Source organism: Sinohyriopsis cumingii, chromosome 6 (genome assembly GCF_028554795.1).
Source record: "Sinohyriopsis cumingii isolate HCF-2022 chromosome 6, ASM2855479v2, whole genome shotgun sequence".
NCBI lineage: Eukaryota > Metazoa > Mollusca > Bivalvia > Unionida > Unionidae > Sinohyriopsis > Sinohyriopsis cumingii.
In genome coordinates, this window is record NC_142966.1 from 159,357,222 (window position 1) to 159,375,289 (window position 18,068).

The 18,068-nt window shown below is 35.4% G+C and overlaps 1 protein-coding gene across 1 annotated transcript in view; it reads left to right on the top strand.

The window, feature by feature from the left end:
* Positions 1-2,529: 2,529 nt before the first annotated feature.
* The window catches only part of LOC149798382 (uncharacterized), a 28,585-nt gene continuing 13,046 nt past the window's right edge, over positions 2,530-18,068 (top strand). The window contains exons 1-4 of the mRNA XM_089963554.1: positions 2,530-3,829; positions 5,847-5,990; positions 12,534-12,645; positions 16,211-16,379. Of these exons, the coding sequence (XP_089819680.1) occupies positions 2,779-3,829; positions 5,847-5,990; positions 12,534-12,645; positions 16,211-16,379 (1,476 nt within the window). The 5' untranslated portion in view covers positions 2,530-2,778. The remainder of the gene's footprint in view (positions 3,830-5,846; positions 5,991-12,533; positions 12,646-16,210; positions 16,380-18,068) is intronic.

The following is an 18,068-nucleotide window of genomic DNA, read 5'->3' on the forward strand; positions in this document are numbered from 1 at the left end:
GCCCCTCAAGGCTTGAAATTGATGCTAGCAAGTTATCATTTTGCTAGTTACAATTCTGAAATTGCTAGCTGAAAAGAAATGAACAAAAAATTTCTTGCTAGTGGTAATTTGTCCATTTTTATCTCATTATGGGTCTGTTATAGAATTCATAATTTTGCCATTCATACTAATTTCTAAAACAGTTGTGCTGAAAAACTAAATGGATGAAATTTTTTACAACCCAACCTTTATTCCTTGATATATTAAGAAAATTTACACCTTTTGTCAAATGAAGGGGGAATGTAAGTACGTAATTGGTTCAGAATAAAAATTGTTCAAATCTGACCACCAACATGTTTGTGCAATTTTTGAACAAGTTTGAAAACCAGACCACCTTGACCTTAGGGTCAAGTCAAAAGGTACTCATTGCATTTTGGTATTTCATTGAACTTATGAACATAGTGATTTCTATGTGTACAAAAATGAATTTTAACCAGATTTTGTATTTAATTGTTCTTAAGTAAACAAGTTTGTAGTGCGCACTTTGACTTAGATTTGAAAGGTCAGATGTCTTGACTTGAGTTGTTATGTGTGAATGCTTGTGAGAATGATAACACAAATACAATTGAATCAATTTGTACCAAACCAATTTGAACTCTAAATTCAGGGCCCAGAAAAATTGTTCTTAAGCACTTGTCCCTGGGACATGTGAGCTGCAAGAGTTCCTCGTACTGTCATTATACTCAAGATGGTAATGTTCTCCACTACACTGCTTATGTTTTTATTATGGAACCACATGTATCTGTTGCAATTGTGATACCAAAATGGGGAAAACCATGAAAATAGTATGTTCTAATACATGGCACCTTCGATAAACATATAAGAGACAAAGTTTGCAGCTCAAGAATTTGCAGTTCCATACGTAGCCCTTGTTTTCTTAATGGTATGAACATTTACAGCAAAACCCTTTAGTATTAAGGTGGCATAATTTTCATTTTCAGCATTCTATCACACATCTTGTTGAGTTATGTATGGGAGAAGTCAGGAGGCAGAGAATCTAAAAATTGTATGATTTTTTTCTGGTCAGACATTGTTACGCTTGCCTCAGGATTTTCAAGATGGTGTAGCTTTATCAACTAATTGTCAAACAAAAGTAAAGATGTCAGCAGATATTTAATTAAGTATGTAATTACTTTTCACAAGAAAAATGTCAGTAACTTTAAATAAAGAATTCTAACCGTCTCAATTTCCACTGACTTGCGTACTAAATGATCCATTTTGGTTAAATCACCATTATAGAGAGCTAAACATGGGTGCCATCAAGACAAATATTGCTAATTGGCCAAACACATTTCCAGTGTGGGTATGTGAGAAAGCGTGCTTGTAGCTTCCTGTGGTTCGGTAGTTCTTACTTGTTTTCTTGGGTTCATCCTCCATCAGTTATGCTGGCTGCCATGTATAGCCTATCATGTGCTGAAAATATGGTGTTAAACCCACAACAACAACAGTAATTCATGAATTTGTAGATTTGCACAAATCTAAAAGCTTGCTACCATGATCATTAACATCTCATTTATCCAGATTCTAGTATTTTGGGATGCTGTACATAATCACACACAAGTCAAATCTGTCTGCAAACAATATAGACCCTTATCTGCCATCACATAATGAATTAATGCACTGACAGATCACAGTTTTGTTTGTTCTACTGATTACTCCTAACAAACTGTATAGACCCAGATCTGATTGCACAGTAGGTGATGACTGATCTGGGTCTGTGCAGTTTTCAGTTGGACTCGACTTATAAGCAAGCATAGAAGGTATGTAAATATTCTGTATATATGCACTTATAAGATGAGACAAACTGCAAACTTCATAGACAAATACATGGCATCATATAATGTGCCAGCCAATTAGGGTCTGTGCAGATTGTTAAGAGTAATCAGTAGAGCAAACAGCATAGACCCAGAGCTGTAGGAGTATTCTGCCACAGAGGATCAGGATCTATGTTGTTTGTAGTAGGACTTGACTTATAAGCAGGTACAGACGGTAATAAAAAATTGTGAGCAATTTAAAGAAATAACCAGACTCAACATAGCCAATATCATGGTTTTGTTGGCATTTAGAGCTACACTTATGGTAAACTTGCAGTCTGGATTCTTTGCATGTGGGCATATCAAGAAAGTATCTGAGATGAGTTCAGTGATCTTCTATCCATGATTGCAGTTTCACTTTCAAACACTATGGCAGAGATTTTTGCTCTGCACTGTATTGCGAACATGTTAACTTGAACTTTTGAAACAGTATTTTTTTCTCATAGTTGTATGCTGGTGTTTCTCAAGAATATCTAAGATGATTTAATTATCAGCTGTTAAAAGGATAACCCGTAGGAAGAAATAGATTTCATCATAAAATCCTACACATTGTTTTTGACCAGTAGATCATTCTGTTCTAGAGACTTTTGTTCTATCTGGTCACTTAGGAATCTTTTTTCTTTATTAATACCTGAAACTAATAACTGTATTTGCAAATATTTCTTTTCAGGCAGATTTAATGCTTCAGGCCTTATACATTTATGATTGTTCTACTGGTCGACTTCAGTTGAAGTTCGTGAGGAAACTCTGGACATTTCAGCATTCAGAGTTTGTGAATGTATCCAGAGTTAACAAATCAGAAAGTGATCCAGTATACAAAGTCATTTAAATTTAATTGCAGAAAAAAACTATATGAAGCAAATTACATTACCATTCTACAAGTTTACACTACAGTAGTTCTTTATGCATTACTAGCCCGCACAATATGTCAGGTTACCACCCGCAATCAGATGCCATAGTCACATCTCTGTCCAGCACTATTTCACCATCTCCTCCTCCTTCTCCACCTTTAATTCCTCCAATGGCGTCCAACACCAGTAAAAGAAGCCAAGAAAGCCATTCGGCAACAAGAAGCACAAGTGCTCGGAAACCTGGTCTTAAAAGGGCTGTAACCATTGGGACTGTCGGGACTGATATCTCCAGCACAGAGCAAGAAATTCAGATGATGGACCATTATAAGACAAATAGTAAAATGATGCTGGAATTCTTCAGGAATGGACAGCTGTGTGATGTGGAAATAAAAGCTGGAAATAAGTGCATAAAATGTCACAGAATGGTGCTAGCCTGTGTCAGCATGTATTTCAGAGCAATGTTTCTGTCTGAAATGGCAGAGAGCAAACAAAGTGTCATCATCATCAAAGACATCGATGAAGATGCAATGGAGAAACTGATCAATTTTGCTTACACTGCAAAAATTAAACTGACAGTGAACAATGTACAGCCAATCCTGTATGCTGCATCAATTTTGCAGATTGAAAAAGTTGCAGAGGCCTCGTGTGAATTCATGAGGGTTCATCTGCATCCAACTAACTGTATTGGTGTCAGGGAATTTGCAGAGCAACATAACAGAACTGCTTTAATGAAAGTAGCAGAGGACTTCATCTGTGAAAATTTTCTGGAGGTTACTAAAAGCCAGGAGTTTAAAACAATGCCTTATGATCTGTTTAAGAAGATTATTGGATCGGATCATTTGAATGTTAACAATGAGGTTGAGGTGCATGAAGCGGTGATGAACTGGGTGAGGGAGGACCTCAAACATAGGAAGGAGTATTTAGCAGCCTTGCTGCTTAAAGTGAAATTACCATTGTTACCCACATCATATCTAATGGAGAATGTGGCAAAAGATGAACTTGTGAGGAAAGATTTTGATTGTCGAGATTTGCTGGATGACGCAAAACACTATCAAATGTGTCAAGCCAGTCTTGTCTCAGACATGAAAATAACTGAGAGAATGAGGCCACGGAAGAGTTATGCTGGTAATTTTAAATATTGCAACCATATCTCTAAATATAGTATGTACTTCATTATAAGGTATGCTTTAAGTCAGCATGCTTCATGGCTCACTTGGACATTGTTATAATTAGTGAGTGTTACTGGTATATTTTAAATTACAAAACTTGGTAATTTTTCTGTTATGAAAATTAGCTTAGTTGTAACAAATGTGGAGCACCTTCTTTTTCTCAGTAGTGTTTTGTGGAATTTGTGCCGTATAGTAGTAAAATAATAATGGTATATGTAGTAGTTGCAACAGCAGTTGCTGCAGTTTTAGTTCACGATAAGACCAAGCAAGCTTATAGTATTGCAGGCTTCGTCATCCATTGTCCCTTGTCTGTTCACAGTAATTATTTAAAATTTTTCAAGAACCACTTGACCCATTTTTATCTGAGTTTACATTCTGGCATCAGGGTATTTCGGATTTTGTCCTTTGGTGCTGATCTTTCAGTACTGTTAAGAAACAATATGCAAATTTGTATCAGCTTCTAAAAATCTGCTATTAAGAATAACATCACATTTGAAAAAAAGAATCCTGGCATGAAGTCATTCAGATTTGGATGCTGATCCTTCAACAACTGTGGCTACTGGTCAGCTTGGTGTTAGGATAATGTGGCCGGGTGGGACATGATGCTTCATGTCTGCAGCATGATGCCCCAGTGCGACATCACTATAAACAGAAACACTGCAGACATTAAAGCAATATGACTATAACCATTAAAGCTATGTTAAAAAACCAAAACCTACACACAATAAAAGAAATAGAAGTAATGAACTGGTCGATTATTTTCATATTAAGGTCAATATATTTTTTAGAATAAAAACTAAGGATCACACATCAAATAATCCCCTTTCTTCCATATTTACTGAGATTAATTCAAATTAAAACTTGCCATCATTTACCAATTAATGATTACATATATTATTTTGAGATACATTTACCAATTAATGATTACATATATTATTTTGAGATACATTTACCAATTAATGATTACATATATTATTTTGAGATACATTTACCAATTAATGATTACATATATTATTTTGAGATACATTTACCAGTTCTTTTGTATTTATATAAAATCGCGTTCATGCAGATTTAATGTGACTAGATATAGTAGATAAATAAATAAATGAATTAATAAATTTAACATGTCAGAGTCACTTTGTTGTGGTTTGAGAGCTTACTTTTCTATGATAAATGCTGCAAGGGTAAAACCAAGGTAACCATATCATTGTAATCATTATCAGACTTATTCGCTGATTATTTACAAATTTGTTTACAGCCAATCAGTTATTCATCCCTTAAGAGCAAACTGGAAAAAAACAAGAATATTGACTGACGTTTTTGTGTTGTTCTCGATTCAGTTCTGACTCCAGTCACACAGATACTAGGTTTCTTTTTAAACCAACACTATGTTTATTATCAGTTTTAATTTTATTTTTCATACACAACAAGGCCATAGCCAACAATACACTGCAACTTTAATAAACAATATAAAAATTGATTTGTAAAAAAAAAAACTTCCTCAGATTTATTGTCTTGAGATCAGTTGATGTATTTGTATTGTATATTTCATGATGCCATTGCTTCTCACCACAAAGACACCGCTAACACCATTATTCTGTACGGCCATGGGTTGCTCGCTATATGTAATTTCCAGTTAGGTAATCAAGCTTTTGATCTTATTTCATGTGTGAGGCATTAGAGATGATACGTGTAAAATGAAATAGTTCTGCAACAACACATCTGTTATGCATTAAATTGGAAAGGTGTTCATATTTTATCACCAAAAAATTGGAAAATATTGTTGAAACTTTTTATTTTACTACCATTAGCTCATAGGATTTAAAATATTGACATTTAAATATTTTTATTTGACTTTCATATTAGTTGAAGAAATCTGTCAAAAAAAGTTTAGAGCTTTAGAGATAATGATATGGTAACATCATCTGTCTTCTCCATACGTTGCATTTGTATCTTCTTGCATCTCCTCCTAGGCGTGATATTCTGTGTAGGAGGCAGAGGTGCCTCAGGAGACCCTTTCAAAAGTATTGAATGCTATGACCCCCACAAGAATAAATGGTTCATGACTGCTGAGATGACAAGCAAGAGAAGACATGTTGGAGTCTGTGCATCTAATGGTAAGGACCAAATCATTTGAAATTTTTAGAGGATGAGTGAAAGAAGAGCTTGGTTTCTAGCCTCTGTAGACTTTTTATGCTAAAGAAAGTTCTTTGTGGCTGATATGAACAAATACAAATGCAATTTGTAAATGCATGGATCTAAATAAAAGATGGTATGAGTACATTTCCCTATGTTAACCAAAATTTACAGTATTGGCTGTTTTAAAAATTACTCTGATGTATATCTGCCCCTTGCTGTATGGCAAATTGGGGTCCATACCTGCTGACAGTGTGTGTGTATAACGCAAAAGATGAAAAGCTTAAAGTGTACAGTACCATATGTACTTGTATATAAGACAAGTTCAACTGCAAAACTGCATAGACACAGATCTGCTGATGCATAATGTGCTGGGAGATCTTGGTCTGTGCTCTTTGTTGGGAGTAATCAGTAGAACAAACAACATAGACTCTGATCTGTACCACGTGATATGACAGCAGATCAGGGTCTGTGTTGTTTACAGTTTGACTTATAAGTGAGTGCAGACAGTGGTTTATGATTGAGAGGAGACACATGGAAAAAGAAAACACCAAACCAGTAAAATAACCGTTACATCTTGTATGTAAATAAAACTGTGAATTGTCACATAATGGTAATTGCGGATTTGATATATCATATAATTGTATGCATACAGTTAAAAATTCATGTTAACTCTCTTTGGATGACACATGCAAGAATGACTTATTGAGAGGAAGAAATGTTAATTGTAGCAATGAGTGTTTGCAGTGCCCAACTTCAGTAGAATCAGTTCATGAATCTTCCAGCTAAGTGAATGTGGGAAGATCGACATTTATCAGTTTATCTGATGTTTTTCAGTCCAGGTCCATGGTCTGACTCAGTTTTATCTGGAATTGTATAATAATGATAGTGCTGAAACAAATACTTCATTTACTGAGCAGCAGGTTGAAAATTTTACTAAAGCTGTTTTCCTGGATACCATGGACCCTAATGATTGGTTACCTGATCAAAGGGAAATTGTATTAAATATATACAGACCTGAAGTTAAGTCAACGTTTGTAAAAAAAATCCTATAAATATCAATAATACCAAGAATTAACATTTTCCGATAAAGTTCATAAATCCCTCCATCATGATCTAGTACATCGTCATGGTCCAGTCATTTTGTCCGACCCCCTTTCCTTGGCCTCACTGTCATATGCAGATGCTTATTTAGAGACTGAGCTTGAGCTTTGTAAGCAAGACTTTGATCATACAAGTCTGTGAAATCTATTCAAGGTTGCAACTGAATACGACGGTGTGTGGCAAGATCAAATAACCACCCTCTGTTAATTACCACTGTATCAAACTTGTGACTCAAACAAAGGGTTGTCACATGGGCAACAAGCTATGGGATTAAGGTCATTTGTTTACTGGAAGAGGCAGACCTCGGCTTTGCACTGAAAATGTACATCTATCTGAAGCTCAATCACAAGGATTGTCAACTTGGAAAGAAAGCGAGTGCTGCTTTTACAAGGACTGGCAGAAAACTTGTACATGGTAAACAGGTACCCCATGGCTCATTTTATTATCTGGGTTATTATCAGTTGGTGGGTATCCAAGTACCTGGATACCCATTGGCATCTTCAAATTGGACCCTTTTTCCTTCTGTCTTTGGACCCACAATTCATAGCATCCTAGTTTCTTTTTACTCCAGATCTCATTTTTGTTCTACTTTTTCCAATGGTTCTTTAGATCTAACAGTCTAGAATCCAGACACACATTCTGGTTCTGAAGCTAGTAATTTTGAGCCCATATAAATTTGGTTTTCCAGTCTAAAAAATTGATGTGTCTGCTATATTTTTCAACACAAGTTGAAAGTCGACATTATTTGGTATTGTTGTACACTACATCTTTTTTGTTTTTATAATACCACCATCTTTGGTGTATCATGAATGATTTTGATGTTACAGAGCTCAGAATTAGGGTACTACCTCATGACATGCACTTGTGTCATGCAGGGATAATGAGTTAACCATTAGTCTAGACTTTTAGCTATACTGGTAATAGGCCATATCTTTTGTCTGTCATCTGTTATCCAACCATTGTCTGTCATCAGTCCATGTGATAGTACCAGTTTGTTATTGCTGCTCTTCCTAAACTACTTGGAGGATTGCCATGAAACTTTATGTACACATTCATCATATGGTTTTGTTGGTCTTATATGAAAATTGTGCTGTTTGGATATTTATTGTAGATTCCACAGTGGCCATTTTGGAAAAAACTTGTTATCCCTACTTCTTTTGAATGGATGGTCATATAAGCATGGGGTTTTCATGAAAAGACTTCTTTTGATGTCTAATTGGCCCTAAATGTAAACAGTGCTATATGGTTTCCAATATGGCTACCTCAGAGGCCATCTTGAAAACCTTATTATTGCTACTTCTCCTGAATGGAAAGTCATAATACCATGGGGTTTTCATCAGAAGACTTCTTTTGGTGTCTACTATGCCTTAAATAATAATGGTACTGGTCTAATGACTCTTATGGGTGCCATTTATTGTAGATTCCAAAGTGGCCAGCATGAAAAATCTTGATATTACTGCTTGACATGGTGATATGCCTAAAAGACTTCTTACAGTGTATAGTTGGTGCAAAATGAAAATGATGTTGATCTGATGTCAGTATGACCACCACAGTGACCATCTTGAAATTCTTGTTTTCATTATTTCTCCTGAATGAATGGGCATGTGGTTTTCACTAAAAGACTTCTCATACTGTCTAGTTGGTCATAAATGAAAATGGTGCCAATATGACTAATAATATGACTTTCACAAGGCCATCTTGAAAATGTTATAGGTGGCACTCTACAGATTCGTATTTTGCATAGGGTTAGGAGTTTAAAGAAAAAGAATTTTGCCGGCTTTCCTCACTGGTTATACTGGCTATTTAAAAAAGACCTTGTATATCTTAGGTATAATGCAAAGAACCTTTAATTCCCTTTATTTTGGTGTATGATTGATGGGTGTACTATGGGTTATAGAGTATACAGCTTGGCCTTACTTCAGATGTGCACCTTTCAAAAAAGTGCTAGCTCTACTTGGTCATTTTCACTTCCTGAACTTCAGAGGTAAATTGTATAAAAAAGAGCCGATAACTTTTTTTACATTTTATATATTTGGTAATTCATTCATTGCACTTTCAGAAGCTGGTATTGTCTAGTCTGGCAAAATTCATTTTCCCTATTTTAATAGCTGCTATGTATAGTGTACTTTAGACTAATTCATGCTGATTTTTTAACACAAGGGAGCAGTCATTTTAGTTAGCAGTGTGCTTAAATCATGTAAAATTTCCAAAAGTACAATATCCAAAAGAAATATCATCCACATTACATTAATGTAGCATAGAGGTATGCCAACATTCTCTCCATTGTGCATGTTTTAAATGCGAACTACTTCACCTTACATACGTCACTTTCTCAAAAGTACATATTATCTGGTGAGCACCCCCATAACTATTTCTTGTTGGCTGGTCATTTTAACATTGTACTTTTACCAAAAGGGGCTTTTGATATCTACTAAATGGTGCCAGTCTGATATTGAATATGGTCACCATGGCATCCATCTTAAAAATATTGTTCTTGTTGCCTGTGCTGTCATAGCAATGTGGGGTTTTCACCAGAAGACATGTTATGATGCCTTGTTTTTCCTAAACGAAAATGGTGCCAAGCACACATCCAAAAATCTAATTTGAAAAGTCTTGCTATATCAGAAGAATATTAAAGGTGGTTTCACTACTCAGTTGTTAAAATGAATAAATGGTTTTATCTAGAATTCCTGGACATTTGTTTCAGTTGTTAGAGTGTCTGTGCCTTGTTTAAAGTGCTTTTAATATTGAAGTAATTTAAAAGTCATAAATATCTGAATTTAAAATGACTGCAGTTTTCATAGTAGTTCTAAAATAAAACAATAACCTCAGTAGCAAACACCAAGAAGTCTCCTCAACTTGTATCTATATAAAACTTCCACTTATTTTCATTTGATTGCAAACAAAATATTGTGTAAATTATAGTCTGATAATACAAACCCATTTGTTTGTACCCCCTACCGATTTAAATAAGGGAAACCTTTAATGTTATAAAAGTGCAAGGAACTTAGTCAATTCATTCACTGATTTATAGTTTCTGACCTGACTCTGAGTAGAGTGACCCTAACACCATCAACTTATGAGCTTTACATGCTTAACGGAAGTTTTCGGTGTAATACACGGAAATGCTTGGATCCATTTCCAGTTTCTAGACAAGTCCATTTTCAGCAAAGGGGTGTATCACGACTGCAGGTGTACATACATAAGTTGTCTGCTTCCGATATTTGCAATGATGAATCAAGCAAAGGAAAATAATAACAACTACAAATCTGCTTTTCATGTGGATTTAACAAGCAGCTTAATTTCTATGTTCATGTATGCAGAGGGATATAATTCCAAACTCTCATGGTTATGTAATTTATGCAATTATTCAGCAGTTGCCGAACAGGATGAACTACATCATTATGTTGTCTGATGGAAATAAACTAGCCTATAGTGTACGCAATATGGCGCCGTGTTGGTATGGAAAGTCTGTTAAGCATGAAATGGTGCAGGGGATGCCAGCATTAGTGCCATTCTGGTCACAGTCAGGTTAGAAATTATAAATCAGTGATTCAATAGACTTAGTTCTATGCACTTTTTATCATATTAAACGTTCTTATGTTTGAAATTGGTAGGGGCGTACAAACAAACGGGGATGTAGAGTCAGATTATAGACAAAACGATAACGGTAAATTCTTTGTGAAGTGTAGTTACGGAACTATTGTAAACTTCAAACAGATGGACAGAATTGATTTCCTTGCAAGTTATTAGTACTGACAGTGATAATGATGAGTCATTGGTGATTATCACATAGTTTGCATTTTGCCATTGTTCTGTGCAGGGAACAGTTTAAAGTATTCCCATGTGGCACAGTGTGGATTACCTATAGCTTTCATCAGGTCATCAGTTTCATGGTATTCTGTATGTAGTATGGTCTCTAAGTAAACTACATTTTGCAAAGGGCCATCTCAGAGTTTGCTACGATGTCTGCAGCATGGCAGTTTATAGTGATATCTAGCACTGAGGCATCATGCTGCAGACACGTAGCATCATGTCTCACCTAGTCACATTATCCTGACACCAGTCCTAACAGTAACCTCTTTATTGTTGAGCTCCAAGCAAGGCAGTTGTTAGTTTCATTTTTATGTCTTTGGTATAAATCGGCCGGAGTTTGATTCTGCGATCGCCTGCATCTGAGCACTCGAATGTGAAGGGCACTAGCCATGTTATGGAGACATGTAGCATCTTTGAAGGGTACACAATTTAATAGAGCAAAATCTCTCCAGAAAGAAACCTCACTAACCCAAACCCTAATGAAACCACACACAAAAATTATTGTCCTGAATTTATCCTTCTTCAGTTTAATTCAAAATTATTTAAAAAACTAAAAACCCATTAGTACAAAAATTTAAATAAATTTTCAGCCATAAATTTTATTCTTACACAGTAACAAACTTCATTAATTGGAAACTTATTTAAAATGTAGCCAGGTATCCTGGTTATGACATTGGTCATTGACCGTACCTGACATCCGCTCTATAAACAAAGGGTAAACTTATTAACATTCATTGCTGATGTGACAGCTTTTGAAGTTAATTGTTTGTAATATTGTGTCGGTGGTTGTGCACATCAAATTAGACTGTTTATTTGCTGATCATCTTATATCCGATTTATAATAGACACCTAAATAATCCTTTTCAGCTGGTTTTAGACCCACATCTTTGATGTTTTTTATGACAATTTTCTTTCCTATTTACTGGCTAGTAACATTTGATCAAATTATGTAAATGTACATTAAAGTACAGATGCATTTGTTGAACAGAATTAGCGTAAACATTTCCAGCTAAAGATAAATCAAAACAAGATCATCATAATAATATAAACATAAAGTTGGCACTAGTTAATTATGCACATTTTGTTATACCTAGAAGGGCAAAATTTACTGTATCTCATATCAGATGAAATTTGAGAACCTCTGTAAACCAAAAACACCTTAAAACCAAAACTTTTACTTTGGTCCCATGATATTTTGGTCACAAGAGGTTTCACGATAATGTGTGAAATAGAAAACAAAAGTTGTTCTGATATGACTTTTGAAACTCCTTAAATTGTACAAGTTGCTCATGGTATATAGTAGGTATGATTGCTTAAAAAGTTTGAAACCCAATGAATTGTACAGGCTATTTAATAAATGAATTGTACAGGCTATTTAATAAATGAATTGTACAGGCTGCTTAATGAATGAATTGTATGGACTATTTAATTAATGAATTGTACAGACTATTTAATAAATAAATTGTACAGGTTAATTAATAAATTAATTGTATGGGCTATTTAATGAACAAATTGTACTGGCTATTTATTAAATGAGTTCTATTGGCTATTTATTAAAATTGTTCCATAAATTTAGTACCAATAACACCATCTGTGTCACATAGGGTTGCTGTATGCAGTTGGTGGACATGATGGGGAGGAACATCTAAACTCTGCGGAGAGGTTTGATCCCAAAACAAACAAATGGACGCCTATCCTTTCCATGGGAACAAAGAGGTCAGACTTCTATTGTTTGTTCATTTGATAATTTGGCGTCAGTGCTAACAGTAAAGATTGAGTACAGTCACCAGATTTTGGGGTTGGATTATTCACCATGCTCTTACAGCTTCATGCTAATACCAGACATTTTCTGATTTGCCATGAAATGGTGTTTTTTTAAAAAATATATGCCTTTTGTTTTGTTATTTCATAGTTTACAAGCAACTTTTGAGATAGTGATAACCAGTTATAATAAACTTTATTATTGTTTATTCTCAGATGTAAAAATAATTTACTAAAAGCAGTTCCATGTTATAGGCTGTACAGTAGCCCCTCATTATAACACTCCTCCTTGGTTATTGATCCCATTAAATTAGTCAGATTTTGTTTTATCTTCACTAAATTTATAATCCTGATGCCAGTGAAGTGTTATGCCTTTTGTTATGTATTGGATGATTTCATTGTTCCTTTATTCTTTATTTTCTAAATATTTTTGCTATCCCATGTCAGTATATTTTGTTATTCCCTCTTAGTATTTTTTAATCCAGTCCGTGTCTCAGACCTTATATCTCATACACTTTTGAGAATTGGTTTGTGGATGCATAATATATGCCAACCTACCAGACATTTGTGGTTTTCTAGAGACTCAAAAAGTGTTTTGTGGTCTCAAGGGAAGTAAGTGTGTTTGACCCAAGGAAAGGATTTGCATGATAATAAGTTATCTTCTTATTTAAGCTTATAGAAAAATACTTGAAATTTAAATTTGAATTCTTGAAAATAAGATAATTTTTTATTGAAGCATTGATACACTTCCCAAAAAAATAATATCAGGTTGGTTCAGCATATATACCATTACTACACACACACACATGTGGACACACATAATCACAAACCATATAGATATTAATTTAAAAATGTACACAAAATTTCTGTCTTCAAAATCGGGACTGTAGGGTACAGTATTGTAGTCGCTGCCTTTGCTGCTCTCATTAGTACATTGGAGTGTCAGAAGTTGAAGCAAGTGTCGTTCTGTTCATCTTTGGACTATCTAGAGACTGGATGGTAATGTTGTTCAAACAAAATGTGTGTAATGCAGACTCCACACAAACAAACTTTAGAACATAAAATCCGTTATTGAAGAGTGACATCCCTTGCATACAACATATCACAGAGATGAAATGGTATTGTGCCAATCACATATAGGACAGACATACTTGACTTGTTCATACGTCTTTAAAGTTCAGCATTGACCAGAGTGTATATCCTGCCAGTATCCACTGACATTGGAGCACATTCTTAAGTGTATTGCACATATGTACATACATGCATACATACATTCATACACACACACACACACATACATACATACAGTGAATGCATATCAAGGTGAGTAAGTCTGATATATTAAAACTAGGTCATTGTAATCACATTACCTTTGTGCTTGCAGCGACTAAGTAAGTTAAACATATCAAAGTATGACCTATTTTCCAGACTTGTCTACAGTATTTTCCTCATTATCAGACTGTATAATGTCAGCCACCACCCTTGTGTGCATTTTTTGGCAAGGGTCTTTTGTGTTCCTGAGTAGTCATCTTGTTTCATTTTATTTTATTCCTGACTAAAGAGATAAAATTATAATGTGATTTGATGTAATTAAATGTCATATTTCTAGTCTACTGGTGATAGACAAAAAGAGCGTATTGGTTGGTATGTCGTGTGTTGTCATTCATCTGTCTGTCCATTATCATAAGTTTGTTATCACTACTGGTTAACTACATGGAGAATTGCCATGAAAATGGTTGTTGTCGTTGTTGTTGTAGGGTTTAATGCCATTTTTCAGCACACGATAGGCTATGTATGGTGGCCAGTATTAATGGTGGAGGAAGAACCCGGGGAAAACCCCGGGAAGAACCACCGACCCACGAGAAGCTACTGGCAAGCTTTCTCACATATCCACATTGGTCGAATCCTAGACTTGAACCCACGCAGACAGAGGTGAGATGGCAGTGATCCGTAACGGAGAGCGCTTTAGACCACTCGGCCACTCGGGGCGCCCATGAAAATGGTGCTTCTATGACATCTAATATGGCAAACAAAGTCGCAATCTTGAAAAATCCATCCAGAATCGATGGTCATATCAATCTATGGTTGTCCCTCTAAGTGTGCTATGATGTCTATTTCTCGGTGCAGATCATACCTCCAGTATGATCATCACACTGGCCATCTTTACAATTATTTTAGTGCTACACTTAAACAGAAAGTCATATTGACATGGGGCTTTCATGAGAAGACTAACTTAAGATTTTCATTGGTTCTGAATAAAACTAGTGCTGTTCTGACATCCAGTTTGGCCAGCATGGCAGCCCTCTTGATAATTTTGTCATTGGTACTAGTCCTAATTAGAAAACCTTAATAGCATGAGGATTTCACTAGTAGACTACTTGTAGTATCCAGATGGACCTAAAGGAAAATGATACCAACCATCCAATATGGTCATTATGGTGATGCCATTCTGGCATCAAATATGAAAATCTTATTTTCAACATTCATTCTGAATGGATGGTCAGATTCAATTGGGATTTCAACAAAAGCTTCGAAATTTTTTGTTTAATTATTTCTAGATGAAAATGGTGCCAATCTTACATACAGTATGGTTGCCACAGTATCAGAGATCATTTTGGACCGCTCTGATGCCTAATGGTTAGAGTGTCCACCTCAGATGTTGGAAGTCACAGGTTTGAACCCCGACCAAGTCATACCAAAGACTTACAAAAATGGTACTAGCAGTTGCCTCGCTAGGTGCTCAGAATTAAGAGGTTAGTGTTAGGACTGGTCGGCCTGGTGTCAGAATAATGTGACTGGGTGGGACATCATGCTGCATGTCTGCGGCATGATGCCCCATCACTAAACATCACTATAAACTGCCACACTGCAGACTATGTAGCAATGTGACAGAAAATTTTTAGTGCTACATTAAAAAGCCAAATCACAGAGAATGAGCAATTAAAAAGAAGACTGGGTCTTTTCTTGACTTCATGGGAATTTTTTTCACTCAATCCCTTTGAGGGACTCCTTGTGTTAGGTACCTATTTGGACCCAACCATGTTGGAACAGTCCTCAGTATAAGGAACTCTCATTGATGAAGCAGGACAATTTTTGTGGCTGTATGCCATTATTATGAGCAATACATATGGACCTAACATTGTTCTCTTTTGAGGAGAGCAGTGTATAATTAACTTTTTTTGCCCACTACAACAATAGATGGGCATATTAAGTTTTGCAGTTAGGTCAGTTTCAGGCACTCAGGGGGCATACTTGTGCTGTGATCATATTTGTACATAGGACATGTAGTACACTTTACAGCTATTTTATATATGCTATTGTCACATTATTTTTGTTAAAAAAACTTTACACAAAAGTTGTTGTTTGTGCTTTTGTTTCAAACTAATGGAAACCATTAAATATTCAAAACTTTTGGACTTTGAGCCTGAGCTTGATACATGTTTTTGTCCAGAGCTCAAAAGCATGCTTCGTGCTTTTTTTTATATGGTGTGTAACATGAGTATATGCAATATGTCTACAGGCGTGGGTTGGCATTAGGCTGCATAGGGGGTGCTATTTATGCAGTTGGTGGGCTAGATGACAACACTTGTTTCACCACATTGGAGAGATATGACTACACAGCTGATGCCTGGTGTTTTGTGGCCCCGATGAATATGCCCAGGGGAGGAGTGGGTGTGGCCACACTTAAGGTAAGTGTATTTAAATCAGGTTTATTTGAATGAAAACAAAATACAGCACTCCTTCATTGTAACAGAATTTATGTGAACCTTAATTTTTTGCCACAAATTGAAGCTATATATGCCATATATACTTGCTTGTAAGTCAAGTCCAACTGCAAACTGCACAGACACATATCTGCCAGTGCATTATGCACTGGCATATCTGGGTATATGCAGTTTGTTAGGAATAATCTGTAGAACAACAAAACAGACCCTGATCTGCTGGTGCATTATGCCATGGCAGATTAAGATCTCTGTTGATTGATGTTTTACTCATCTTATATGTGAGTATATATGGTAGTTGTGCTATTGAATATAATGTAATGTGATCAACAAAACTGTATAATGATCAAGGGTTTTATAGTGAATAAGTTTTATACAATGAAAACATACCTGTAAGGGGCACACAAGTGACCACACAAAAATGTTTGATCCTTTGTGATGAGGTGTTTGTAGAAATCAAATTTGCCAGTTAAATGAATGAGATCACTTGTGTCCTATATATAGTAATATTGTCAAGATTTAATTGTGTGGAAAATACATGTACATGAATTGCACATTTGCTGATAATCAAGGTAACACTGGTTATAACATTATCTTGTTAATTGATAGTGAAGATTAGTTGCATATTTCCTATCTGAGTACCAAAGTAAACCTCACAGCTGAGTACCCAAAAACATAGTGGACTACAGATAGCAGAGCAGTCAGTTTATATTTATGGTACATGAAATGTTCAAAATTGAGAGAAAAACCTTAAAACGAATAATAAATAAATAATCAAAATGTGTAATAGGACCAATACAGTAGCTAGATGTTATACTTGTGATTCATACCTGTGGTACATGTAATAGGACCAATACAGTCTAATAGCTAGATGTTATACTTGTGATTCATACCTGTGGTACGTGTAATAGGACCGATACAGTCTAATAGCTAGATGTTATACTTGTGATTCATACCTGTGGTACGTGTAATAGGACCAATACAGTCTAATAGCTAGATGTTATACTTGTGATTCATACCTGTAGTACGTGTAATAGGACCAATACAGTCTAATAGCTAGATGTTATACTTGTGATTCATACCTGTGGTATGTGTAATAGGATCAATACAGTCTAATAGCTAGATGTTATACTTGTGATTCATACCTGTAGTACGTGTAATAGGACCAATACAGTCTAATAGCTAGATGTTATACTTGTGATTCATACCTGTAGTATGTGTAATAGGATCAATACAGTCTAATAGCTAGATGTTATACTTGTGATTCATACCTGTGGTACGTGTGTGTGACATGCATCACCAAAATGAACATCTAAAAGCCAGTAGAGATTTCGTGTCAGAAAAAGTCGGTAATTACCTTGTGAATGTAGAATATTTTCGTAATGTCGCTTTTATAAGTTTTTGTTTTTAGTGGTGAGGGCAAGAGCATACGGTTAAGGAAAATCAGTGTTTGCAGTGAGTAATTGAAAATTTATAAATTTTAGCTCACTTTCAGGAAGTTTAGGAAATCTTTTGGTATCCACAGATATAAAATCGTGCACATATACAGCTTCACTTCATCTCAACTATTCTTTCCTCCTAAGTGCTATGCCAGTGTTGATCCAGATCACATTTGTGGTGTTAGCCTCACCACCCATCAAATTCTTGAAAAAATGC